Source organism: Thamnophis sirtalis, unplaced genomic scaffold (genome assembly GCF_051295495.1).
Source record: "Thamnophis sirtalis isolate CommonGarterSnake01/CBP01778 unplaced genomic scaffold, rThaSir2_p1.2 scaffold_4, whole genome shotgun sequence".
Lineage (NCBI taxonomy): Eukaryota > Metazoa > Chordata > Lepidosauria > Squamata > Natricidae > Thamnophis > Thamnophis sirtalis.
In genome coordinates this window covers 113,730,508-113,757,329 of record NW_028261384.1, presented here as the reverse complement: position 1 = coordinate 113,757,329, position 26,822 = coordinate 113,730,508, and the positions used below count along the sequence as shown (strand labels likewise).

General features: G+C 40.9%; 1 protein-coding gene across 1 annotated transcript; it reads right to left on the bottom strand.

The window, feature by feature from the left end:
• Positions 1-4,681: 4,681 nt before the first annotated feature.
• On the bottom strand, positions 4,682-14,113 carry LOC106553062 (vomeronasal type-2 receptor 26-like). The gene is made up of 6 exons (XM_087714639.1): positions 14,025-14,113; positions 13,055-13,346; positions 11,072-11,926; positions 10,368-10,595; positions 6,027-6,153; positions 4,682-5,586 (listed from the first exon to the last, which is right to left on the bottom strand). The coding sequence occupies exons 1-6, from the start codon at positions 14,111-14,113 to the stop codon at positions 4,682-4,684; spliced, it is 2,496 nt and encodes an 831-aa protein (XP_087570765.1).
• Between the last annotated feature and the right edge of the window lie 12,709 nt (positions 14,114-26,822).

Here is a 26,822-nt window from a genome sequence, read left to right as displayed (position 1 = left end):
CGAACGGACTCCACGGAAGGAAGAGAGATCAGGACAGCAGCGGGGAGGCCCAGAAGCCAGAGGACGTTCTCTGCTGGCGGCGCCGCTCCCCCGACATCTCTTCCTTCCGCGGCGAATCCCATGGATTCAGGAACGGACTCCACGGAAGGAAGAGAGATCAGGACAGCAGCGGGGAGGCCCAGAAGCCAGAGGACGTTCTCTGCTGGCGTCCGCCGCTCCCCCGACATCTCTTCCTTCCGCGGCGAATCCCATGGATTCACGAACGGACTCCACGGAAGGAAGAGAGATCGGAACAGCAGCGGGGAGCCCCAGAAGCCAGAGGACGTTCTCTGCTGGCGGCGCCGCTCCCCCGACATCTCTTCCTTCCGTGGTGAATCCCATGGATTCATGAACGGACTCCACGGAAGGAAGAGAGATCAGGAGAGCAGCGGGGAGGCCCAGAAGCCAGAGGACGTTCTCTGCTGGCGTCCGCCGCTCCCCCGACATCTCTTCCTTCCGCGGCGAATCCCATGGATTCAGGAACAGACTCCACGGAAGGAAGAGAGATCAGGACAGCAGCGGGAAGGCCCAGAAGCGAGGGGACGTTCTCTGCTGGCGGCGGCGCTCCCCCGACATCTCTTCCTTCTGCGGCGAATCCCATGGATTCACGAACGGACTCCACGGAAGGAAGAGAGATCAGGACAGCAGCGGGGAGGCCCAGAAGCCAGAGGACGTTCTCTGCTGGCGTCCGCCGCTCCCCCAATATCTCTTCCTTCCGCGGCGAATCCCATGGATTCACGAACGGACTCCACGGAAGGAAGAGAGATCGGGACAGCAGCGGGGAGCCCCAGAAGCCAGAGGACGTTCTCTGCTGGTGGCGCCGCTCCCCCGACATCTCTTCCTTCCGCGGCGAATCCCATGGATTCACGAACGGACTCCACGGAAGGAAGAGAGATCGGGACAGCAGCGGGGAGCCCCAGAAGCCAGAGGACGTTCTCTGCTGGCGTCCGCCGCTCCCCCGATATCTCTTCCTTCCGCGGCGAATCCCATGGATTCACGAACGGACTCCACGGAAGGAAGAGAGATCGGGACAGCAGCGGGGAGCCCCAGAAGCCAGAGGACGTTCTCTGCTGGCGGCGCCGCTCCCCCGACATCTCTTCCTTCCGCGGCGAATCCCATGGATTCACGAACGGACTCCACGGAAGGAAGAGAGATCGGGACAGCAGCGGGGAGGCCCAGAAGCGAGGGGATGTTCTCTGCTGGCGGCGCCACTCCCCCGACATCTCTTCCTTCCGCGGCGAATCCCATGGATTCACGAACGGACTCCACGGAAGGAAGAGAGGTCTGGTCTGGGCAGCACGCACAGAGCGGGAAAGGCAGCACCAAAGCCTGGCCGCGAGCGAGGGAGCGCGCGGCAAGCAGCGACGCCGGGCTGCTTCCTCCTCCGCCGCCGCCGGCGGCTGCTCCCTCCGGGGCAGGAGAGCTGGGAGCAGCCGCCCGAGAACTTCCACGTGGTTCCAGAGGTTTTGCCGCCCGTTCCAGCGCAGCACAGGGGCTGGCTGCGAACTCCGCAAGGGGGCTGTCTCCTTCCCCCAGCCCAGCGCCTCCCGATTCCCACGGTACCAAATTTAATACAAAACATGATTTACTCACCACCAGTGAGTAAGCGCAGCTGCCCAAAACAAAGACGAAATAAAATGGAGACTCGCGCATGCGTCCTCAGCTAAGGAGTCCAGCCAATCAGTGAGCTGGTTGGCCAGCTCACTGATTGGCTGAAGTCCAGCCAATCAAATCAGTGAGCGGCAGGCTGGGCTGGCTTAAATTTGTAGGTGGTAGCATAGAACAGAACGATGAGCCAGCCCAGCAGCTGATGGGCGGGAGCTGCAAGCGCCAAAAAAAGCGTGCCTTTTAAAAAAGCGGGCGGGACGCGGGAAAATGCATCAAAAAGCGGGGGTGTCCCGCCAAAAGCGGGACGTCTGGTCACCTTAAGCAGGCGGTCTCTCAAGTGGAAGCCGTGGAAGAAATTTTGTTCATAATATAGAGTTAGAAAAATGTTATAAACTATGGGGAAAAAATAATAAATTTACGATAGCAGTAGCTTACAGAGAAAATCTCTATAATTTTTTTTTATAGATTTGCCTCCTGTGAGATTGGCCAAAATGTACTCAAATTTATCCCCCAAATGTTGGAGATGCAGCCACAAGCCTGGAACATTTTATCATATGTGGTGGACATACCCCATCACAAGGAAGTAGTGATGCAAAATTTGGAAATGGTTGGAAGAAAAATAGAACTCAAACCAGAAGCATTCTTATTAGGATTACTAGACAAAAAATTGGGTAAACAATCTCAATACATAATCATACACATACTCCCTGTAGCCAGGACTGCCTTCGCACAAAAGTGGAAAAAAATCAATACACCCTCAGATGAAACTATAATCCGGAATATACTCAAATACGCAGAAATGGATAAAATGACAATAGAACTAAAAGAAAGAGAGGAATTGGACTTCTATAAAGTATATAATATCTATAAGTGGCTAGAAATCAGAAGCCAAAACAGAAAATAGAGAATATAAATATATGGTGATACAAATAACAGCTCAGATTGAAGTATTAAATTATTTCAAATATATTAATATATCTCAACTTCAATATTTACTTTAACCATCTGACATTGTTTGCCTTGTCAGATAATATAATTTAATTAATTAAATTTTGGCAATTTGTAGAATTCTGGTTTGTTTAATACCCCAAAGTGAATATGATTGATATCTATGGATATATATGTAACTATTTCAGCCATTAAAATCTGATCACCAGATAGCAACAGATAATACTAAATTAAACATTGCAGACAAATCTGGGTGGAGGAGTAGGTTACTTACAGAATATTATTCTTATTAAATTTTGATATAGCTTTTAAAATCATTTTAGTACATAAGTAGATCCATAAACTACAGAGATTTCCCAAGCTTCTGAAGACCTTCACAATGTGTTTGCCCAGGAATACTCACTTTACGCTTCATGTTGCAAAGCCTGACAAACAGTAATGTGCAGGTATTTTCCAAAGCAATTATGTGACCCCAATTATAGAAGTGTTGACTTTCATATATGATGCTAAGTGTTGAAAGAACCGTTTTGAAGGTTGCCTTAGTAGCCATTAAACAACTGCTTTATCACAAAGTACAAGAAAGTCATTTGTTAACATCATAATTTCCTTCTGTTCATTAGGTGATGCCTGTTGTTCGCATTGGGCATCAACACAATTACATAACATTTAACAGAAAAATGCAACCAGCAATTGAACCCTAGAGGCCAGAATGGGATATTTTTCCATTGCCACCATGTATTTCTCTTGGAGAATTAATTTTAATCCTTGTTCATAGTGCCATATGACAGATAAAGAAAATATTGGGCTGCAGATAGAATGTTGGCCTTTTAATGATTAAAATATTGTAAACATATCTATTTAAAAGACCTATATAGCTGCCTATATTATGGATCATGATACTGGTTGGTTCACAAAACATTAAAAACGAGGGGAAAAGAACAAACAAACAAAAATAAACAAACATAAAAACACTTTTTCATACATCAGCTACAAACTTGCTCTAGCCTCAGTCTGCTGCAGTAATTGTTAGAAGAGCCAGATCTTCAAGGGGACAAACATATCCAACAAACCTTCTATTTCTTAAGACAATAGCCCAGTGAGGTGGGTTGGAACAAAAGACAGTGATCCCCAAATTGGCTTTCAGGGCTAAGCTGGGATTTGAACCTGTGGTCTCTTGCTTTCTAGTCTGATCTCTTAACCACTAGACCAAACTGGCTCAGTTCATTTATATAAATTCAACGAAAAACATGTAATATTTATTTTTTTATATAAAAGAATGTTGAATAAGAATTAGTTGCAATTTCTAAGAAGTGAAATACAGATATGAGAAAATTATATCATTCTATTTATATCATTCTATTGCTATATTCAGGGCCAAAAACCATATTGTGAATATATGTTGAGGATGATCATTGTTAGCCAAAACACCATATGTGCCTTTTGGTACAATGTCAGGAATAAGAATTAACCAAGATCTTAAGAAACTGGACATGCTCATAGGAATGAATACCACCCAATGGAATAATACATCTACAGTCCATAATGAAAGCAAATAGATTGTCAATATGTGTTACTTATATTTTTTAAAATTTATTCTTTTTCCCCAATAAAGAGCCAGAAGAAGAAGCAGCTTGGTCATATTTATTTCAGAATTCTTTGTTTTTATAATCATTAAATCTTTAGAATTTCCATAACATACTTTCTGTATATTTTTATATTAATAGTATTATATGAATACAAAAATTCCTATCACTTTAATTTAATAAAGAAATATTTTAAAAACTATATTCCACTTCATGCAAATAGCTACTGTATGCAAGCTCTTTGGGTGAAATGTTTTGGACAAAGGAGCATAAGTAGGAGAAATTTCTAAAGCGCTAATTTTATCCTTGCAAGTCTCTGTCACAGGTTGCTCTTCCCTTATGCATATGTGCAGAAATTTTGCTCTGATTTCGCATAGTGAACTGAAGCAGCAATACCTGCACATGTAAAGCAGGAATGCAGCTATTGATAAAGCGGCCTTATGACTCTGGAGAAAGATGACATAATGTTACTAAACTACAGCCAAGGAAATTATGAATCAAAATTAGAATTGTTTTCTTTTCATTAAATTTTCCCTGCTGTTCAAGTCAGGCCTTATAACAATTATATAACATTTGGGAAGAAAGATGCAGCCCAGCAAACCAGCACTAGAGGCCAAGATGGAAAATATCTCCACTGCCACTATGTATTTCCCCTTGGTGCTCAAATAGGTTGGAACAAAGGATATCCAGACACTGCAAAAGACCAACATGCTGAAAGTGATGAACTTGGCTTCATTGAAAGTATCAGGTAACTTCCTGGCCATGAAGGCAACTATGAAACTAATAACAGCCAAGAAGCCCAAATAGCTTTGGGCTCTGTAGAACATAGTCACAGAGCCTTGGTTGCACTGCACAATAATTTCTTCAACTACTGAATCCATATCTTGGTCTGGGAATGGAGGAGAAGTTGTTAGCCATGCTATGCAAATACCTGTTTGAATAAGAGAACAGGAAATGACAATGGAGTTGGACAGTCTCTTTCCCACAAACATTCTCATCTTGGATCCTGGCTTGGTGGCCTGGAAAGCTAGAACCACTGTGATGGTTTTTGCCAATACTGATGAAACAGCCACTGTAAAGACAACCCCAAAAGTCATTTGTTGCAGGAGACATACCATCTTCTCTGGATGACCAATGAATAGGAATGCAGAAAGGAAGCAGAGCAGGAGGGAGATGAGGAGAATGTAGGTGAGATTTCGGCTATTAGCTATGACAATGGGAGTGTTATGGTTCTTCAAAAATATTATAAGCACCATTACTGAGAGCAAAGAAAACAGAAGAACAAAGAAGACTAGACTGATTCCCAGTGGTTCCTCATAAGACAGAAATGTCAAAGTTTTAGGAATACAGGAATCCTGGTTCTTGTTTGGATAGTTTCCTTCTGGACACAAGTAACAATCATTTGTATCTGAAAATTAAAATGACGTGAAAATCAACTCTAGAATATAAAGCATATCTTAATAATAATATTTATGTCTTTTAAAAATATTTAGAATTTTTATTCTCTATTCATTAAACAATTGTATATTAGTTTGGAGATTTCAAGAAGGCTAACCATTAAAACAATCTGTTTAATGGCAGTTATACTGCATTTTAATTTCAAAACATTAATATGTAAATTATCTTTAGAATTTTAGTTCTTTATGTAATCATATAATTCTCCATATAATCTATGCATTTGACCTAGATTATCTGATTTTTCTTCAGCAAGCCCTAATACATCAGTATCTCAATACTATTCAAAATATTGCACAAAATACTGGGCAAAAAGAGCCCTCAAATGTATAAGGTTGCATTTGGAAACTGCAACCATTATGTGAGAAGATTGCCCGTCATAATATTTCTTACCCTCCTTCTCTGAAACCTTCCCATCTGGGCATGGAATGCAGTCATAGCAACAAAACGGCTGCCCTTCCTTGATTTTCTTGCTGGTACCAGGATGGCAACTCCCAGTGCATATAGAAACAGGCTGGGACTGAAGCAGAAGCAACAAACAAACAAAAAGAACAATTCAGAGGTATCATATCAGTCTGAGTTAGGATGTAATTAACAATATATTTTTTAATTTGTATGCTGTCTACCTCAATGGCTCATAACCATCAAACAAAGGAATTGCAATGGTTAATATGCATTTAATGTATAAAGTTTAAATGCTGCCTTTTACTTATGTGGACACACCCTCCCTGACTACCAAAAGGTAGCCCTTGCTCTAGTAGAGCTCTACCTCTACTATGCACAATGTTGTCTATAGAAAGATTCATCAGATGTCTAGCCTTTCCAAACATAAATAGCTGTTATTATGACCATCTATGGTGTTCCACTTTGCAACTATTTTTTAAAGAGGAACTGCAGATTAAATGACCATTTTTGGTTGCATTAAAATGTTTAATTCAGCATTCTCATTGATTCATCAAATATATGCCATACTCAAGCCCATATAAATGAGTAATGCTAGTGTAGTGGAAAGAAGAGACAACGAAGCCAAGCAATGCAATATAGGAAAAGTTTATTGAATGCGCAGGTTCAAACATGCCAAACAAGCATAAAAAGTTTGAACCCCGAAAGGTTCTTAAAGACATACATTTATAGTGCAAATTACATCAACATCTGTAGAGGCAGTATCTAAGCATATAAGGTAATAAGAGGAACCAAGAAATGTCTATGCCAGATGGTTGACAGTTACTATTCCAAGAATGAACATGGTCAGCGCCTTATAGATCATGTGTGACATATAGAGAAACAACACAGGACATATTTTTGCAAGATAACAGGAACCTCCCTGTCTGGGTCGGCTTGTTCCCAGATGCATAAAAATACTTACTGCCACTTCAGCAACTGTCAGCAATTGCTTTCTGCTAATGGTGCAAAACCTAACTTTGATCAGAGTATTTGATATTAAACGTGAACTATAGAACTGTTAGCCATAATTAGGTCTTTTAGCCCACCTTACTAGGAAAAACAATAGTGAACTACCTGTAAAAAAATCTCAATAGAACTCTTTATGACAACATGACTCAGATATGGATAGCAACAGTTGACCCTCCAGGCTGGAGGACAACCTGCATGCTATAGAGAAAGGCAAGGGCTACCTTTTGGTAGTCAGGGATTTTATGATGTTGTTGGATGAAAGCCTTCAGAAAACCTAACAATTGAAGCTAACAAGAAGGGACATTCTAAGATCATATTTCCTCTAGTGAAAATGATGTGATTCAGCTTTACACTAAGTCAAGGAACTGTTAAAGCCTGCAACTAAGGAATATACTAAGTGATCAGCAGAAGATCAAGAACAGGCAGAAAAGATATATGGAAAGCCTCTGTAGTAATTTGACTTACTATCAAGATCACAACGATGATAGCCCAGTTGATAATGAACCTAATATGGAAGAAGTAGTAGAATGGGACATGGAGAAATTGCTGAACTGCAAAGATCTAGGTATTGATGGAGCTGCCCTGTGTCAAGGGATATGATCTATATGTCTATGGCATCAGGACTGCAAAAGATCTGTTTTTATCTCACTAGTAAAGAAAGGTGAGACAGCAGACTGTTCCGACTATGGCACAGTTGTATTGATTTCTCATTCAAACAAGATTCTTCTAAAGATAATTAAACATAGGCTACTGAATGTCATCAATCAAGAGTTACTTGATGTACAGGCTGGCTATAAGAAACTGGCATAGCAATTGAAATCACACTGCCAATGATAGATGGATGATAGAAAAGGCATGCAAATATCAAACATATTATATGTGTCTCAACTAGAAAAGCTTTTGATTATGTCTCAGCTATGGGCAGCTTTGCATGATGTTGGTATCCCAAGCCACTCATCAGACTCATCAGATCACTGTATACTGATCATGAGGCAAGAGTGAGAGTATTATGGTGACAGGAATTGGTTCAACAAGATAATTGGACAGGGATATATTCTATCACTGTTTTTGCTCAATCTGTATGCTGAACTTATCATGTGAAAATTAGATCTGGAATGGTTTGATGTTGGAGTAAAGACTGGAGGAAGAACCACAAATTATTTGAGGTACTCAAATGAGACAACACTATTGAGTGGAAATAAGGAAGACCGGGGAAATCATATGGAAAATCAAGGATGAAAGTGAAAAAGTAGGACTGAATCTTAACCTCAGGAAAACAAAGATAATGACAACAGCTGCAGATTAGCATGAAATGTCTAAAATCAACAAAGATGAAATTGAATTAGTTCAAGAATTTATGTTCCTTGGATCAAGATTTATTCACAATATCAATTCTACTCTGGAAATCAAACACAGGATATACACCTTAGGTCACAATGCTTAATATAAATAAGTTAATATGAATAAAATCTGAAAGAGCAGATTTATTGATATAAATATAAAAGCAGCTAGTTAAAACAATAGTCTTTTCTTAAAATGATTTATGGGTGTGAGAGTTAGACACTAAGAACGGCTAAAGAAGAATGGACTCCTGTTAACTGTGGTGCTGGCATAAATTATTTCATGTACCATGGACAGAGCAACCGATAGAGAGATGCTGAATCATATAAAACAAGCACATCATTAGATGTCAAAAATCAAAAGAATCCTTCCAATTTACCTTGACATGTCATGTGTGAAAATTGACTCGAAAAATCAATGATGCTAGGAATGGTTAAAGGAACAAGACGAAGGGGCAAGCAAAGAACATGTTGACTTAATAACATCAAAACTGATGCAAAGATGAACATCCAACAATTGAAAGAAATTGTGCTTATAAAGTTGCCAAGAATTGGTCATGACTGAATCTTTAAAACAAAAACAAAAATCTTATTTAACCCACTTTACATACATACATACATACATACGTACGTATGTACGTACGTACGTACGTACGTACATACATACATACATACATACATAATTCTTATATCAGTGTAAGTTCTATTTTCTGGCTGTTTTTAAAGGTAAACTAGAATAAGGTATTCAAGAAGCTATCACACTGGCTATCATTGGTAAATCATTGAAAATGATTTACTAATCTATACAATGATTACATACAATGTACAAACATTCACTAATTTCAGAATAAACAATTGGCATCATGAAGCGAGTAGAAAATATTCAGCATTACTTTTTGTTTCTTTTTTGAACTTTTTAAAATTGTTCCATAGTTTCTGTTAAACTTTGATATTCTCCAAAGCATCTGAAGGTAGCACAAGAAATAACAGATGGAAGATTATAAAAGATATATCAAACCTAGAATTAGGGAGAAATGACCTTATACTGAGATACAATATTTAAAAAACAAAACTGCAACTATTTTAAATAAATGGCTATAATAATGACGTATTGTTGTAAGTCATCATTAATAATGAAATTGGAATTTATACTATAGAAAAGCAAGTTCTAGTTTTTTAGAATAATATGAAATATCTGTTTGTTTTTCAATCTTCTTATCTTTCAAATGTATTTGTCACCCATCTCACAGTTCAAAGCAACTCTCAGTAGCTTACAACAAAAAACCACACAAATATCTGACAATTATACAACTATAAAAACAGATTAAAATTACAGGAATAAAAATTAACTAAAAACCCCAGCAATTGGAGAGGAGGAGTAGGGGTACCTTCTCTATTAGTGCACCAATCACCTCCAGCCAATAGCTTCTCTTTCAAGACCCCATACCAGATTTTAATGCTTTTCCTAAAGGCTAAAAAAGAGAGGGAAGATTTTCTTTCCTGGGCCAAGATGTTCTAAAGCAAGGCTGACAAAGTCATGGCCCTTGGGCCAGATGCATCACGTGCTGGCCCCGTCCCCACTCAGTTTAGCGAAGAGGGAAAAATCCCAATATGTCATGTGATGCTGCCATGATGACACAAGTTTTGACATCTCTGTTCTAAAGGATGAGAGCTGTGGCACTAAAGACTCTTCAACCAGCTAAAATTTCTTGCCTGATTGCTTAGCAGAAGGCTCCTTCTGCCAGAAACAAATAAGTTAGGTCAATCTCATTGAAGAAAGGTGGTTCTACAATTATATCAAATATTTTCTTTCATCATAGTAAATAAAGACTTCATAAGAAATCCATTTCAAGCAACAACTTGGAGACATTATTGGTTGCATTATAGTACATGTTCTTATTTGATCAGGTTTGAATTATTAATTTTATTCATAGAGCTACAAAGTAGATTTGGTATAAATTTCACAGGAGGAGGATCCCACCTGGTTAAACCAACTGTGCCAGGTTATGACATCTTCATTTATGGTGAACATTTTGTCTGAAAATACTGCAGGGTTTACCCTCCCAACTTTAACTCTATGGAAGGAGTCATTAGAAGAAACAATCCAGTTCAGTATATCGTATCCAGCTAGTAATTCTCCATTGTAGTCAATGGAAACCAGATCTCCAGCACTGTTATTAAATGACAGACCTTTTAAAAAGGAGTGCAGCTAGATGGAAAATAAAAGATAAAAGGATATAAAGTGGTGTTTAATTTGGGGAAGAATCTAAGAAAAAATAGAGTAGAGTAGGGTAGGGTAGGGTAGGGTAGAGTAGAGTAGAACAGAACAACAGAATAGAACAGAACATAATATTTTAATTATGTAGGTACATAGAAATAAGATCTTATTGAATGAATTAGGTGTTCAGCAGTGATGGTATGAGGGGAAAAATGTCCCTCTATCTAGTTGCTTTAACAGGCAATGCCCTATAGCAGAATCTTGAGGAAAGGAGTAGAAACAGTTTGTGTCTATGATGTGACAGGTTAATCAATCAGGATATGATGTGGTTAATCAAACTGGATAACCTTGCATGCCTTCCAGAAATAGGAAAGGAGATAAAAATGAATTCTTTTAATTGAAATTATGGACCTCATTTTCCTTTCTACAAATAATGTTTTTATTCAAGATCATATTCAGTCCATTACCTTCCATGAATCTTGATTTTGAAGCTTCAATCTTCCATTATTTGCCATGGATTGCTGAGCAGATCTGGATGAAATCATGGCATGCAATGCATGTGCTGCTGCATAGACAGAATTATAAATACTGTAGCTGTGACCAGTCATCCTCTTTTCAAAAAAAGTTACAGGAAGATCTTCCAATTCCTCTTCTCCTGTGCAAATATCACCAGCTACCTCATCTACATTTGAAGCTTTAAATACACAAGCAAAGGACTGTTGCCAAAAATCCTTGATAAATCCATCTTCTGTCATGGAAGGATTTCTACTTTCAGTAAATGACTGGAATCCTGGTGGGTCACTGGCATGAATTGTGAAGGACAGAGCACCATTCATTATTTCAGTATCCCAATTTCTCTGATATACATGTGAGTTGAGCTCCATTTGTGCTGTAAATATCCACACTTTACCTTTGGCAGTATCTGGCATGTTTTTTCGTGATAAATATGATATCCATCTTAGCCTTACCATAGTATAAGATTCTCCATAAAATATCGCAACATTAGCATTGCTATCCATAACATTATCATGTATTTCTGCACCACGGTTGAACAAGTCAAAGATTTCATGAACTGTCGTTACTTCACCAATTCTCTCTATATATGAAAAACAAATGTTATGTTGGGACAATAATGGAACAATCATTTCTATAACTCTTTCTCCATTTTCATTGGCTATTACAACTATGCCAATCCATGTCCACCTGAAATGGAGAAGCAGAGACAGAATCCCTTGATATTGAAGTCTTTCCAGTGGGCTCATCTGGAAGAAAAAAAGGCCTGGTGTTTTATAATTCATGATGGGACTAGAACCATAGATGAGCTGCATAATGATTGAGAGCAAAGGAAAGATGGTGAGAGTCATATTTAATTGCCAGTGTCAAGTTTAAAAAAAAATTATAATACATTCATAGAGCAATGACAGATAACGTTATGTGGGTGAGCAAAAGCTAGCATTGCTGAAATTAGAATGAAAGATAAAAAAGATTGCTAAAGGACGAACCCATGCTACAGATATAGGAGTCCAAACAAGTATCCTCCTTACCTTCATAGAGAAAAAAAAATAGAAAATGGAAAAAAAGGTGGCCAAATTCAGAGAAAACACTGACTGCTTTTTTCAGCAGTTTATATATACTCAAACTAAACTCTTCATTCACAAATAAGCATATTCTGAACAATTTTAAATGTAGTATAACACTTTCAATTGAATGTGTGAATGAATGATATTTCATGAGAGGAACCTATTGTATGTCTATTTGATTTATACTTCAGGAAATGTGAGTTAGGTGATATTCGACAGTTGTATTTTTTGTATGACAGAAATATGTCAGAGAGTTTTGTGAGCAACTAAGGCTAGTTATAATTTGCATGTCCAGATCAGACCACTTCTCCTTTTGTTATTGTGAGTTTGGTTTGCACATTCACATCCATGAAGCATTCTAAATAGGGAAAATACTGAGCTGCATTGAATCTAAAAATGGCCCTTGTTCCTGCAGAAATTTGATTTGTGGTTATATTAAAATACCTCTACTTATCAATAAAATATTTATTTTCTTCAGGAGCTGTAATTGATGTATAATGTACTTTCTCCCAATTCACCTTTTTTTGTAAATTCTTCTATATCTAATTTGTTTACTCATTTATAAAATAATGTAATGCACTTAACCAAAATTTATGTGACATATCTTTGAGAGACTATACTATGCTAGAAGATTTTGGTATTTGGACTATAGAGTTCTAATACCTCAATGACTGTGGAAATATTTTCATGTGATCTAATTAGAGTGCATATTTTTCATTCATACTTTGGAAGTTTCTTCTTAGGTTAAGATTGGGTTAAGATTAGATTAAGACAAGATACATTATTATTTAGAAGAATCCCAATTTCTGCCTCTAATTTACCATACGAAATCTAGAAGTTCTAAAATGTCAGGTATGCTCTGAATTTTACCTGTGGGATCTTATAGATATCTAAGAGATTTGCAATGTCAATGGAAGTTTTGGCATCTAGTCCCCCAATCATTGAAGTCAAGTAATTCTGAATATCACAGATGTAATTGGGAAAAATGCTCTTCATGTTGTAAATCAGTAACATTGTGGAATGGTATGTTTTCTGTGCATTGAAGTAACTGTCATAGATGTTGAAACCAAGAGTGACATTGGATAAGATTTCTGGGTTTTTATTGATCTCCTGAGCTGCAAATGCCAGGGCCACAATATGTTGGTAATATTTAGGAACTAATCTGAAATAGAAGATAAATTCAAAGTCAGATAAAAATTTTAAAAGATATTTTACAGAAAAAAATGTATTTATTTCATCTCATGTTATAAGCCTCAGTGTATTTTTATTATCATTTATATGAAACTAATACAGTGAAGGTTTCATAAAGTAGTTACTAAAATACTATATAATACTGTATATGAAAACTTAGCAAATAGTATTTTATATAGGTCCATTTAGTTATGCAAGGCGTCAATGTTAGTGCAAATAGCTACATCATCCATATATTTTTCTTTATTTTTGGAAATATGTTATTCTTTGATATAATATATTCATAAAATATATTAATAAAAGCTATTCACATCATTAACAAATATGAACGTATGAACAAATGCTACAAGTATCTCAATGGTGTAAAATCAAGAAGAAAATAACTTCAAGGAGGAATGTGTAAAATTCTCAAAGATGATGCAGACTATTAAACTTTGCCAGACTTACCTATATATAAAAAGTTAAAATTTCAGTGAATTTCCCCCCTTCATATTCTGGCCCAGGCTTATCATTAAACATTGAAAAATTGGCTGGGGATAATAGTGAAAACTATACAAATCTCCAATGCTTTGATACAACATTAAACAGAGTAGACTAATTGAATTATGATCTAGTAGGAGTTCATACAGTTAGACAATAAAATCCTTACATAAGGTCTTCAGGCAATGGTGGTGGTGGGACTTTGCTGAATTCTAGGACAGCCTGCAGGAAAACAGCTAAAGTGACAATGCCACCCATGGTAACATCACCTGGCTGATAGTACGTATGATATGGATCATGCGGTCTTTGAATTCTACATTTAATATTATGTGACTTAGAAAGTAGGAGATTAAATAATGCTAGTGAGGCAATTATTAAAGCTATCATTGTTGGAGAAAAGCCAAATCTAAATCCTTCTTGCTTCTTTGATGATACAGTGATATTAGTATTCTAGTAACAAAAGGTATTTATAAAGCAAATGGTGGAAAAAGAGTAAGATGCCTCCACAAACTATGCTGTATAATTGTAGTTGTTTTTAATCTGCCTAACATGAAAAAAGTTTCAATATTTATAATATTCTGCATGTTTTATCCTTGACACTGAAATTCTGTATCTGGTTGAACATAACAAACTAATTACCATTCTTTCAAAATTAAATAGATATGCAATTACTTTATGGATCCCAATAGAATTGAAGGAAACAAGTTTTGACTGATAGAAAAAAATGTTTCTATCTCATTTGAAAAGAAAACACTGAAAATTGATATTAAAAAAAAAATACTAAAGACAATTCTCCCTCACGTTTGTATTCTCCAGAGAGGCAAGATTTTGTTGTTCTGTTGAACATGTTGTGCTAGTATGAAGCTACTTTAACATTGCTGTCCTGCATGATCATGAATGTGTTTCTAATATTTGGACAGCATCATAGCTTATATATCATATGAATGAATTATAGGTCTTAAGGTCTCTGATTTAATAAAAAGAAGGACTAGGAGAGACATGATAGCAGTGTTCCAATATCTCAGGAGTTGCCAATTTCATCTCCTATGCAATTCCATAAAAATCTTCTTCATCTTATTTTTCCCACAACAGCCCTGTGAGGTGGGTTGGGGTAAGAAAGTGTGACTGGCCCAAACTCATCAAACAAATTTTATGGCTAAAGAGGGACTTGAACTCATAGTTTCCTGCTTTCTAGCCCAAAGTCTTAACCACTGGATAAAACTCAATTCAACAAAAACTATTTAATATTTATTTTATATCATAAACAATATTGAATAAGACTTGGTTATACCTTTTGCTTTAAGAAATGAAATATAGTGTGAGAAAGTCATGGTCTAAACTTATTCAGTTGTTATATATGATTGCTAATATAAGCAGAGATTATCGTTGTTAGTCAAGATCTTGATTCCATCCTTTTGTTGATGCAGCCTAGAACGCTCCGACTAGGTAGGCGAAAAAGACACTAAAAATACCACCGCACTTAGCCAGAATCCATGCGGGAAGGAGCCCCAACGGTAGAGGGTGATCCAGGGGACACGAGCGGGCGGTTGTTGGGGGGTCGCCGTTTTTCGAGCGGCTCCCAGTCTATGCGATCGCCCTCGGTAGTCCTCCTACCATCTGGTTGTAAAGGAATGGCGGTATGCTGATGGCGCCGTTTCCCGGCGGTTTTCAATGGCCCCAGCGTCCTTCGACCTCGCTGTTTGACTCCTCGACTGGGGGAAGCCTTGAACTTAGACTCGCAGCAGACTACCATGCCAGAGAGGGGGTGGCTGATCCGGGATGGCACTGAAGAGATCTGGCGGCTGGCCTTGCTTGCCTTGCTTCCCGCCGCCGTGTTCCTCCCAGGTGCCCCCCCCCATCGCTTTATCAGCTTGCGACGTTTCAGACATCTTCTGGCTTTTTCCGGACATCTGGCTTTGTTTTTTGCGATTGAAAGGAGCCTGGAGGAGCCCTTGGACCTATACCAGTTTGTTTTGCTTCCGGCAGTGTTAACAAGGCCGGTGCTTACAACTCTATTCCTCGGGCGGGAGACCCAGTAGAGCCATTCTGGACTGGACTGAACAGGGAACTATCGTGCCAGGGAGGGGGTAGCTGCCTCGGATGGCACCAAAGGGGACCGTTCGGCAGGCTTTGTTGTCACCGTTACGCCCCCCCAGGCGCCCCCCTCTCCTGTATTACTTCAACGATTATGGAGTCTCCTTCCCTCTTTTACCATCTTTACCATCTGGCTCTTTTTGTTTACTTTGTTTACGAACTTGGACTTGGACTCTCGGACCTCCAGAGCTACGTCCCTGCTCCTTTGTTGCGACTACGGCTGCCCACCACTGCCCCAAAAAATATTATTCCAACTATCAGGGACATTACTCCATCATACCTTTGGACTTTGCCCTCTTTGGACTTTGCCATAGGAAGGGAGAGGAGTGGAGTACCTGTCCCCCCCCTTCTCATTGCACAATTTTTAGTCTCCGCATTTTATGAATCAGGTGTGAATGATGTGACTGTTGCTGTATGCGCCCACTTTTTTTAACCCCTATTATTGTTGTAACTTTTCTGTGTTTTAAATTGTTAGTGGGGAGTGAATGGCTCTGTGATTGTGTATGTCTGAGCAGGCTGGGGCCTTATCCAGGTACCCTCTGTGCTGAGTGCTCTGCAGAAGTATCAGGGGGGCCTGGGCCAATCCCAGCCTCAGGATGTTTGATTCAAAGGGCCTGCCAGAGCATGCGGGGTTATGGGGGTGGGTGGAGGGACCACGGACAGGGGAGTGGGCCGGAGCATTGCGGTCTTAACAGGGAGGGGCAGATACGGCGGGGACTTTAGGGCTGGCCATTACCGGGGAAGGAGGGCTCGCTACGTCACAGAGATCCCTCCTTCCGGCCCTATGAGTCCCACGCCAAGGCCAGATGGTGTGAGTACCCAGGACCCTGGTCTCAGGCTGCTGTCGCTAAATGCCAGGTCTGTAGTTCATAAGGCTCCTCTCGTTCGGGACTTAATTTTAGACGAGAGGGCAGACCTGGCATGTATTACTGAAACCTGGCTGGGCCCGGAGGGAGGAGTCCCCCTTGTAGAGATGTGCCCAGAGGGCTTTCAGGTGCTTCATCAGCCACGGGCCCAGAGAAGGGGTGGGGGTGTGGCCATTGTTATCCGAGAGTCTCTAGTACCTCATAGGATCCCTGCTCCGGAGCTTGTCGGGTGTGAGTCCCTGCTGGTGAAGTTGGACCTCAAGGGTCAAGTGGGTTTGCTGCTAACGTACCTGCTTCCCAACAGCATTGCAGCAGCCCTCCCCTCGCTCCTCGAGTCAGTAGCCGAGCTGGCAGTTGAGTTCCCCAGGCTTATGGTTCTGGGGGATTTCAATTTGCCTTCGCTTGGTGAACACTCTGATGGGGCGCAGGAGTTCATGGCTTCCATGACAACCATGGGCTTGACCCAAGTAATCCAGGGCCCAACCCACTCGGCGGGTCACATGCTCGACCTCGTATTTCTCTTGGAGCAGTGGAGTTGTGATCTTGGTCTGAGGGGTAGTGAGATCTTACCCCTGTCATGGTCGGACCACTACCTACTGAGGCTTGACTTTCGGAGACCAAACCCCCACCGTAGGGAGGAGGAACCGACCAGGTGGTTCTGCCCCAGGCAACTTATGGACCCTTTGGGGTTCCAGACGGAGCTTGGGGTTATCCCTGATATCCTCGCCCACAGTCCGGCGGAGACTCTGGTTGCTGCCTGGAATCGGCAGCGATGGAGTCTCTTAACCGGATTGCGCCTCTACGGCTGCTCCGACGCAGTGGATCCAGGAGTGCCCCTTGGTTTACTGAAGAACTCCGGGAGATGAAGCGCCGAAAGAGACGCCTAGAGCACCAATGGAGATCCAGTAAATCCGAATCGAACCGAGCACTTTTAACATCCTGCATCAGAGAGTACATCCGGGCAATCAGGACGTCAAAAAGAACTTACATTGCCACTCTGATTGCTTCCGCTGAGTCGCACCCAGCCGCCCTCTTCAGGATAACCCGTTCCCTCCTAAATAAGAGGGATACGGGTGATCCTTTGCAGGGCAGGGCTGAGGACTACGTCCAGTTTCTCGCGGATAAAGTTGCTCGGTTTCGGGTGGACCTGGACTCCAATCCTGCAGAACCAGCCGAGGCACTAAGGGATAATCTGGTAGGTCATCGCTGGATTGATTTTCAAGCTGTTACCCCTGAGGACGTGGACAAGGCTATGAGAGCTGTAGGTGCCTCCACATGCATGCTGGACCCGTGCCCCTCCTGGCTGGTTGTTAACAGCAGAGAGGTGACACGGGGCTGGATCCAGGCGGTTGTTGCCACCTCCCTTCGGGAGGGGGTCTTTCCCCCCGCTTTAAAGGCGGTGGTGGTGAGACCCCTCCTGAAGAAACCATCTCTGGATCCAGCCGTTCTAAACAACTATCGTCCAGTCTCCAACCTCCCCTTTGTGGGGAAGGTTGTTGAGAAGGTGGTGGCCTTTCAGCTCCAGCGGTCCTTGGAGGAAGCCAGTTATCTTGATCCATTCCAGTCTGGCTTCAGGCCTGGCTACAGCACAGAAACCGCTTTGGTCGCATTGACCGATGATCTCTGGAGAGCCAGGGATGGAGGCCATGCCTCCATCCTGGTACTCCTTGACCTCTCTGCGGCTTTCGATACCATCGACCATGGTATCCTTCTGCGACGACTGCGGGAGGTGGGGGTGGGAGGCACTGTTTTACGGTGGTTCTCCTCTTACCTCTCGGACAGGTCGCAGTCGGTGTTAGTCGGAGGGCAGAGATCGACCCCTAGGCCCCTAACATATGGGGTGCCGCAGGGTTCGGTCCTGTCCCCCCTACTTTTTAATATCTACATGAAACCGCTGGGCGAGATCATTCAGCGGCACAGGATAAAATACCACCAGTATGCGGACGATACACAGTTGTATCTGTCCGCCCCGTGCCAACTCAATAAAGCGATGGACGTGATGAGCCAGGGCCTTGAGGCTGTTAGAGAATGGATGGGGGTTAACAAGCTTGTACTCAATCCAGATAAGACCGAGTGGCTGCTGTGCTTCCCTCCCACAAATTGGCCAAGTGTTCCATCTCTCAGGCTGGGGGGTCAAATACTACGCCCCTCAGATAGGGTCCGCAACTTGGGAGTCCTCCTGGATCCACAGCTGACTTTTGAACACCATTTGTCAGCTGTGACCGGGGGGCATTTGCCCAGGTTCACCTGGTGCACCAGTTGCGTCCCTACCTGAACCGGGAGGCTCTCACAACAGTCACTCGTGCCCTTGTGACCTCTAGGCTGGAGTACTGCAATGTGCTCTACATGGGGCTGCCCTTGAAGAGTATTCGGCGACTTCAGCTGGTGCAGAATGCAGCCGCGCGAGCGATCCTGGGTGCACCTTGTTTCACCCACATAACACCTATCCTCCGTGAGCTGCACTGGCTGCCTGTTGATCTCCGGGTGCGCTTCAAGGTGCTAGTTGTCACCTATAAAGCCCTTCATGGTATTGGATCTGGGTACTTGAGAGACCGCCTACTGCTAATTACCTCCACTAGGCCAATAAGATCCCATAGATTAGGCCTCCTCCGAATTCCATCAGCCGGTCAATGCCGACTGGCAACTACCCGGAGGAGAGCCTTCTCGATGGCTGCTCCGACCCTATGGAACGAACTCCCTGTGGAGATTTGTACCCTCACCACCCGTCGGACCTTCCATATAGCCCTTAAAACCTGGCTGTCCCGACAGGCCTGGGGCTAAAGACTTCAACCCCACCCGAATAGTATGATTGTTGCGCTTTTAACGATGTATTGTCTTCATGTGTGTAACTTGTTTTGTCCTTCCCTCCCCCTGAATTGTGAGCCGCCCTGAGTCCCCTCAGGGAAAAGGGCGGCATACAAATAAAGTATATTCTATTCTATTCTGTTGGGGTATTGGCTATTCCTGCCAGCTTGGTGTCTTCTGCAAATTTGATGAGTTCCCTTTCTATTCCCCCATTTAAATTGTTTATGAAATATTGAAGAGTACTGGATCTAAAACAGTACTCCACTGTTTACTTCTCTGCAGATGTAGATGTAATGTCAGATCTGCCATCAAACCTCAGCATCGTTTCATTTCACTCTGATGGCAGCCTGCCATAAAATGTGGGGAGGTGGAATGAGAAGACAGGAAGGGGTTGACAGGAATCAGAGCTGGCCATCCACAAACAATGTTTGAAAGATCCAAGGACACAAGCTTGGGAATGGAATGAGAAATGCCCATCTAAAGAGGTGCCAAAATGTGGAACTGTTACTAAAAAACCTAATTTGAAACTTATTGGACATCACCAAGGTGATCAAGGGAGGGAGGGCCTGGGAGAAGGGGAAATAACTAGAGTTATGTGGGAAATCCTCAGATCTGGCTTTGCTATGCTGTAACCATGGTTTCCGTAAAAGCACATCTTTCATTACAAATAGAGTTGATGATATTTCTTTCCTAAATATGCAAGCTAGGTCTGGCAAATAGTTTCATTAAAGACTAAATGTGATCTGTCAGCCAGTTACAAATCCATCTGGTGCTGATCTGGCTATACCGCATTTTTCTAGATTACCAAGAAGAAGGCTGAGATCTACATTGTCAAATGCCTTACTGAAATCCAAGTGTACTATGTCCAAAGCATTTTTCAGGCTATGAAATTGATTGCTCAGTTCCAGTGGTGCTGAACTGAATTGGGTTGAACTAGATAGACAACAGGAGCATTGTTCTTAGAACATAAAACATAGAAAAGTAGAGTTGGAAAAGATCTTGCAGGTCTTCTAATCCAACACCCTCCTTGAACCCTCCTATACATTTCAGATAGATGATTGTCCAGTCTCTTTTTGAAAGCCCCCAGTGATGGAACACCCACAATTTATGAAGTTTTTGAACTGCTGTTTTCTTCTATGAGTGACATGTTTCCATCAGTTTTCCTCCAAAGGTTTATATACAGTCATTTCTGTTAGAAACTATGTGTTCTTTAGTATATTCAATTTGGATATAGTTTTCTTGCTTAGATTAGGCTTTCGTAGGCTGAGTTTCACAGTGGCTAGAGTTGTCTTTAAGCCCTTTATTTTTTTCTTCCAATAATTCATTTTAGTCTACATATGGTACATTTGTAATTTTGGTTCTCTATGGCATAAGCACATACATGGAAGATATTTTGCAAATCACAAGTGTCAATCTCTTTTTCCTTTATTTTATTTTTTAATTTTTAGACAGACATAGACAAACAAGACATAAAACATAAAACAATTTTCCATTAGCTACAGTGTGTCAATTGGTTACAAGGTTTTTGTGCATCCTTTCCATAGTCATCACTTTCAATTTATATGAAATCACATATTATCAAATCAAATATGTTTATGTACATTATTATCATTATATTATCATTATCTTATTTATTTAACTATCACTATTTATTCCTTCATTTTCAATGATATATATTAAATATTGGGATCATTTATATTATAACAATTTGTTACATCATCTTCAATTTATTCAATAATAATATATCTTTATATTATTTTCAATATCATTCTATTATTCTTGTATTGATAACATTCTCTAGTATCTTTCATTTCCATGTTTTATAAAATCCCATGTCTTATAAAATTGTTTATCTTCTTGTTCTCTAATTTCAAATGTCAATTTACTCATTTCTGCACATTCCATTATTTTGTGAATAACTTCCTCCTAAATTGGTATTTTCTTTTTCCAATTTTTAGCAAATACAATTCTAGCTGCCATTAACACATTTACAATCAAATATTTCAATTCTCTATTGTATGTTTCCGGTATAATTCCCAATAAAAAGATTTATGATTTAAAGTCTATATGTTTTTGTATCATTTTTCCCAACCAGTGTGGATTTTAGTCCAATATCTTTTAGCTTCTATGCAAGTCCATCACATATGGTAATATGAACCCAGTATATAATGACATTTTCAACACTTTTCCGATTTATTCTTGAACATTCTTGCTATTCTCGTTGGGATAGGTGTCACCTGTAAAACATCTTATACAAATTTTCTTTATAGGCTGTTGACATTGTCATTTTATAATTTTGAGACCACAATTTCTGCCAATTCTCTAAGTCAATCCCATGTCCAAAGTTTGTCCCTCAAGCAATCATAGATTATTTAACTTGTTCTTCTTCTATCTTAACTTCTAATAAATATCCATATAGTTTTTTTAATTACCTTTTCATCAAACGTTTATCTACCTCAGTCATTTTATCATGGAAACCTTCCATTTTAAGATCTTTATCATATCTGGAATGTATTTGCGCATATGAAAACCAGTTCATCTTTATACCCTGCTGTTTCAGTTCTTGTTCACCCCTTGCATTCAATATTTCATCATATCTAACTGTTTGTTCCTTTTTGTATGTTATTGGATATGAAAAAGCTTCAATAGTTGATAACCAGACTGGAATTTTTAAATAATGTTGCCTTTTAATCTTCTCCCAATTTAATAGCAAAGCCTCACATATGAAATGTCTTCTAAAATACCCCTGCATTTTAGTTCCCTTGTACCATAGGAAAGTGTGCCATCCCCTCCGGGGCCCTGCTGCCACTTTAAAGCCATGCCACCATGTCCGCCATAAAGCGGGATGTGGCGGCAGGACTTTAAAGTGGCAGCAGGGCCCCGGTGGCAGGGCTTTAGAGTCCTGGTGCCGCGTCCTGCTCTATGGCGGATGCAGCGGCAGGGCTTTAAAGCCCTGATGCCAGGGCCCGAGGAGCCATGATTCCCCCTCCCCAGCCAGCCAGCCCACTCAGCCCATTCTTTCCCTGATGCGGCGAGCTCCAATGGGCTGGACGTGGTGCGAGGGGCCTGGCAAAAGAAAGCACGCGCCATCCCGCCACCGCTGTATCCAACAGGCCAGGCGTCTCACATTTATGGTGGACATAAACATGAGATGCCTGGCCTGTTGGACACAGCGGTGAGAACGTCCCTGCCGCTGCCGCACTCCACCACCTCGCCCCCCACCTCCTCCGACCCCACCACTGTGAAGAAAGAAACACACACACGCACGCACGCACACACACACACACAAATTCCTCACAATAAAAAATTACAAATTAAATTACAATAATTTTGAATCCCCTGCCCCCGCTCTCTGTCCAATCCACATACCTTTTCCAGCTGTGGATTTCAACTCTCCTCTTGTCTGCCCGCCATGATGAAAATGTAAAAAATTAAATAAAAAGCAACTTACTTAGGTTAGGCACGATTTGATGCTCCCAGATCAGGAGGCATTGCATAAGGAATGTTTCACCTTTTAACCCTTGCTTAACTCTGAGCAAGGGTTAAAAGGCGAAAAATTCCTTATGCAAAGGAGGCCCATAGTTCTCTCGCCTCCCACTGCAGTTAGCACTAAGCAGACTCAGAGTCACTGTGACTCCAGAGTCTGGCAGTAACTACCTTAGCCTTTTTAATCATTTTAACTATTCTTTTCTTTTCCTCATGACACTGGTGAGGCCCCACCTTCCCTGCCTCCCCTGACTGCACGTCCCTCCTCCTTATGATCAGCAGAGTGTTCTCTCTGTCTTCATCACCCATCCAGGGTGATTTGGGTCCCTCAAAACCTCGTGGCAAGTCAAATTCGGTGCAATTCCACGGAGCACCATGGAGATGCGTCATATCTCGATGAGGTCAGCCACATCTCTCCCTTAATATGGTATATTTTTGTTAGATTGGAAGGAAAAGCTAAATGATGGTGATGAGAGTGTTTGAGAACCTTGCTGAGAATTTTAGTTTAGACTGTTCTAAGCACTTCTATCAAATTATGATTAAATTATGCAATTAGTTTGGATGAGATAGAATTAACATTACGGAAGTTAGCCATTCCTTTTATTATTATCCACTATCGTGCCATTAGCATGCATGGTGCTTCTGGGTATGGGAAGACATTAAAAATCAGGAGCCGGAAAGTTGCATGAAGTTACCCCAGGTGCTAGCATAAACTGCAGACTCATGAGTAGCAAAGAGTGTGATTGACACTGTGGATAAAAGATTCCATGGCTGTAATTCTAGATGCAACAAGGCAAGAGAATAATACTGCATACTTTCCCCCCACTATAGGATTATCTTTCCTTATTCTTCCTAAATAAAAAAAAATGAATGTAATCAGTATGTAATCACAGGTCAATATATCATGACTTGCCATCCTAATAACATTTGTAAAAGTTATTAATGATTAAAATATTTTTCCATGATGGGTAGATTAATTTTTGTCAGTATATCAATGTCTCACCATGAGGCCAATAGTAACTATTGAGTAAGCCTTTTCTGGAGCAGAACTTGGTTCTGTATTCAATGTAAAGACATGAGGGGCGGGGAGTAAAAATAACAATGCAGTGTTAAATTACTGCATCAACCTTTGTATAATTAATTACCTCAGTTTCAGATTAACCTTTAGGCCATGTAAATGTGACAGTAATTGTATCATTTACCATTTAATTGGTGGGCTACTGCTGGTTTGGAATGGTTCAATTGTCACGACTGTTGTGTTGTTTTTAAGCTGTTTTTTGTATTTGTTTTGTCTTTGTTTGTTTTTCTGTATTTTCCCCCTCCCCACCTTGTTTGTTAGCCGCCCTGAGTCCTTCGGGAATAGGGCGGCATACAAGTGTAATAAACATACAACATACAACATACAACATACAAATCAAGTCACGTTTGTGGGTTACCTGGTCAAGATTGCACCCCACCAAAGAGAAAGTACAAGCTACACATGGAACTCCAGGCCTTCTTGGGATTCCTCAATTTATATAGTGTGTTTTTGTAACAGAAGGCATCTCTGGTTGAATCAATACACTGGCTGTTAGAGAAAAAGGTGCCGTGGGTTTGGGGGCGCAGAGAAGCAGCCACATTTGTGTAGATGAAGAAGTTAATTTCCTCATACAACATCCTAGTCCAACATAATGAATGTCTGTCATTAGTCCTGATGTGTGATGCATCATCATTTGGAGTCAGGGGAGTTTTAAGTCATTGCCTTCCAGACAATTGTGAAGCTCCAAAAGCATTCTTTTCTAGGATGCTATTATCAGCTGAGAGGAACTACAGCCAACTTGATAGAGGTGTTGGCTGCAATTGCTGGTATTAAGAGGTTCCATGAATATGTTTATAGAAGGAAATTTGATTTCAAAACAGATAATTAGCTGCTGCTGGATGCAAGTCCTGTAGAATGATGCGCTGGATTGAGTTTTTAACAGCACATAACTATCGACTTATACATCGGCCTGGCATGGAACTGGGCCATGCTGATGGCCTTAACCATTGTCCGCTACCAAATCTAGTGGAGGAGCCAGCTCCAGCAGCATCAGTATTGCTGGTAGAGACTATGCCGTCTGAACTTGTTACAACTGTGGAAGTGGCAAACCAGTCGAGAAAAGATCGAACAATCATGCAAGTATTAAACTGGGTGTGGCCTAAAGGGACAGGAAGTGTAGAGTTTAAGCCATTCCATGCAAGGCAGTATGAACTTTCTGTGCAAAATGGTTGCCAGTTGTGGGGGAACTGAGTAGTGATATGCTCAAGGCTAAGGAAATCACTGCTAGAGACTCTACATGAAGGCCACCCTGGGATTGTAAGGATGAAGGCATTGGTTCATAGCTATCTGTGGTGGCCAAATATAGATAGAGATATCGCAGAGAGTTGTTCCAAGCATTGTGCCAAGCATGCTAGGAATTGATACTGACCCCTGCTTCCGCACCACTGGTACTAGGAAAAACCAAAAGGTCCCTGGTCTAGAATTCAAATCAATTTTGCGGGGCTGATAAATGGAATGTCTTTTCTCATTGCCACAGATGCATTTTCCAAATGGCTGGAGGTAGCCATGATGAGATCAACTATGATGGATGCCATTACCAGGGCACTAAACAAAATGTTTGCAACACATGGGCTGCTGGACATGTTGGTATTGGACAATGGGCCTCAATTTACAGCAACTGCATTCAAGGTATTCCTAGCAATATGTCATGCCCTTGTTGCACCATTTTACCCTACAAGTAATTGGCAGGCAGAACAAATGACAAAAGAGGCATTGACTCGAATGGGCCCCGGGGACCATCAGGATAAACTTAAAAAATATTTATTCAACGAACACATCACTCTTTGTGTAGCTACCAACAAGGGCCCTGCCAAATTACTTATGGGTCACCTCTTGAGAACAAATTTAGACAGAATACATCCAGATTATTTGACAGAAACCCTTTCAGACTTGGAAAATACAGTCAGAACATCTGGGCAATTATGTTTGTGTAGTACAAAATTAATGGAACATCCCATGGGTGAGAAGAGGTGTTATGTCCATGCAGGTATGAGCAGAGACTTTGCCTTCTGCCATGCAAGTACAGGACGTATTTTAAAGTTATTGGTTAATGGCTGAAAGCTTCCCATAAAAGATGCTGTGAGTCGAAAGCTGCATATTGATTTATAGTCTGCTCTTATCTTGAATAAATAGCATTGCTAAAATCTGGCTCCTTGTCTGTTCCCCATGCACAACATTGCAGAACCAATAGTAAAAATATTTGACATTTACTTTAATATCAAAAGTAAATTAACATTTACTTTTAAATGACAAAGTTTTCCCCCCTTCCAGTTCTCAGCTTTTGCAGATCTTCTATTTCGCCAGCAGATGTCCCTCTTGCCTCATTTTCTGTGCAAGTATAAACTGTCACTGATCAAAATTAAACTTCCTCAGCTTAATCAGCTCTTTTTTAACTTCCAAATTTGTATGTATCTTCTTCTTTTATATATAATCTTCTGGTGTTCCACCCCAACTTCTTTTAGAACAGTGCCCCCTTGTTCACCCACACTCCAATTTGCTGCTTTTTCATAGTGGGGGGGGAAAACTTTCCACCCTCATTATGCCTGGTCTCTCCTTCTCTTCTTTATCCCATCACCAGAAATATTTTTTGGAAAGATCTTTCTCCCGAAATCACCTAGGTGAAGTCATCAAAACTGAT

Coding starts and splice junctions, on each gene's coding strand:
- LOC106553062 (XM_087714639.1), bottom strand. CDS start 14,113: ATGGGTGGCATTGTCACTTTAGCTGTTTTCCTGCAGGCTGTCCTAGAA. Junction 13,347..14,024: donor CCATTGCCTGAAGACCTTAT/GTAAGGATTTTA, acceptor CTTCTATTTCAG/ATTAGTTCCTAAATATTACC. Junction 10,596..11,071: donor AAAATCAAGATTCATGGAAG/GTAATGGACTGA, acceptor TTTTCCATCTAG/CTGCACTCCTTTTTAAAAGG.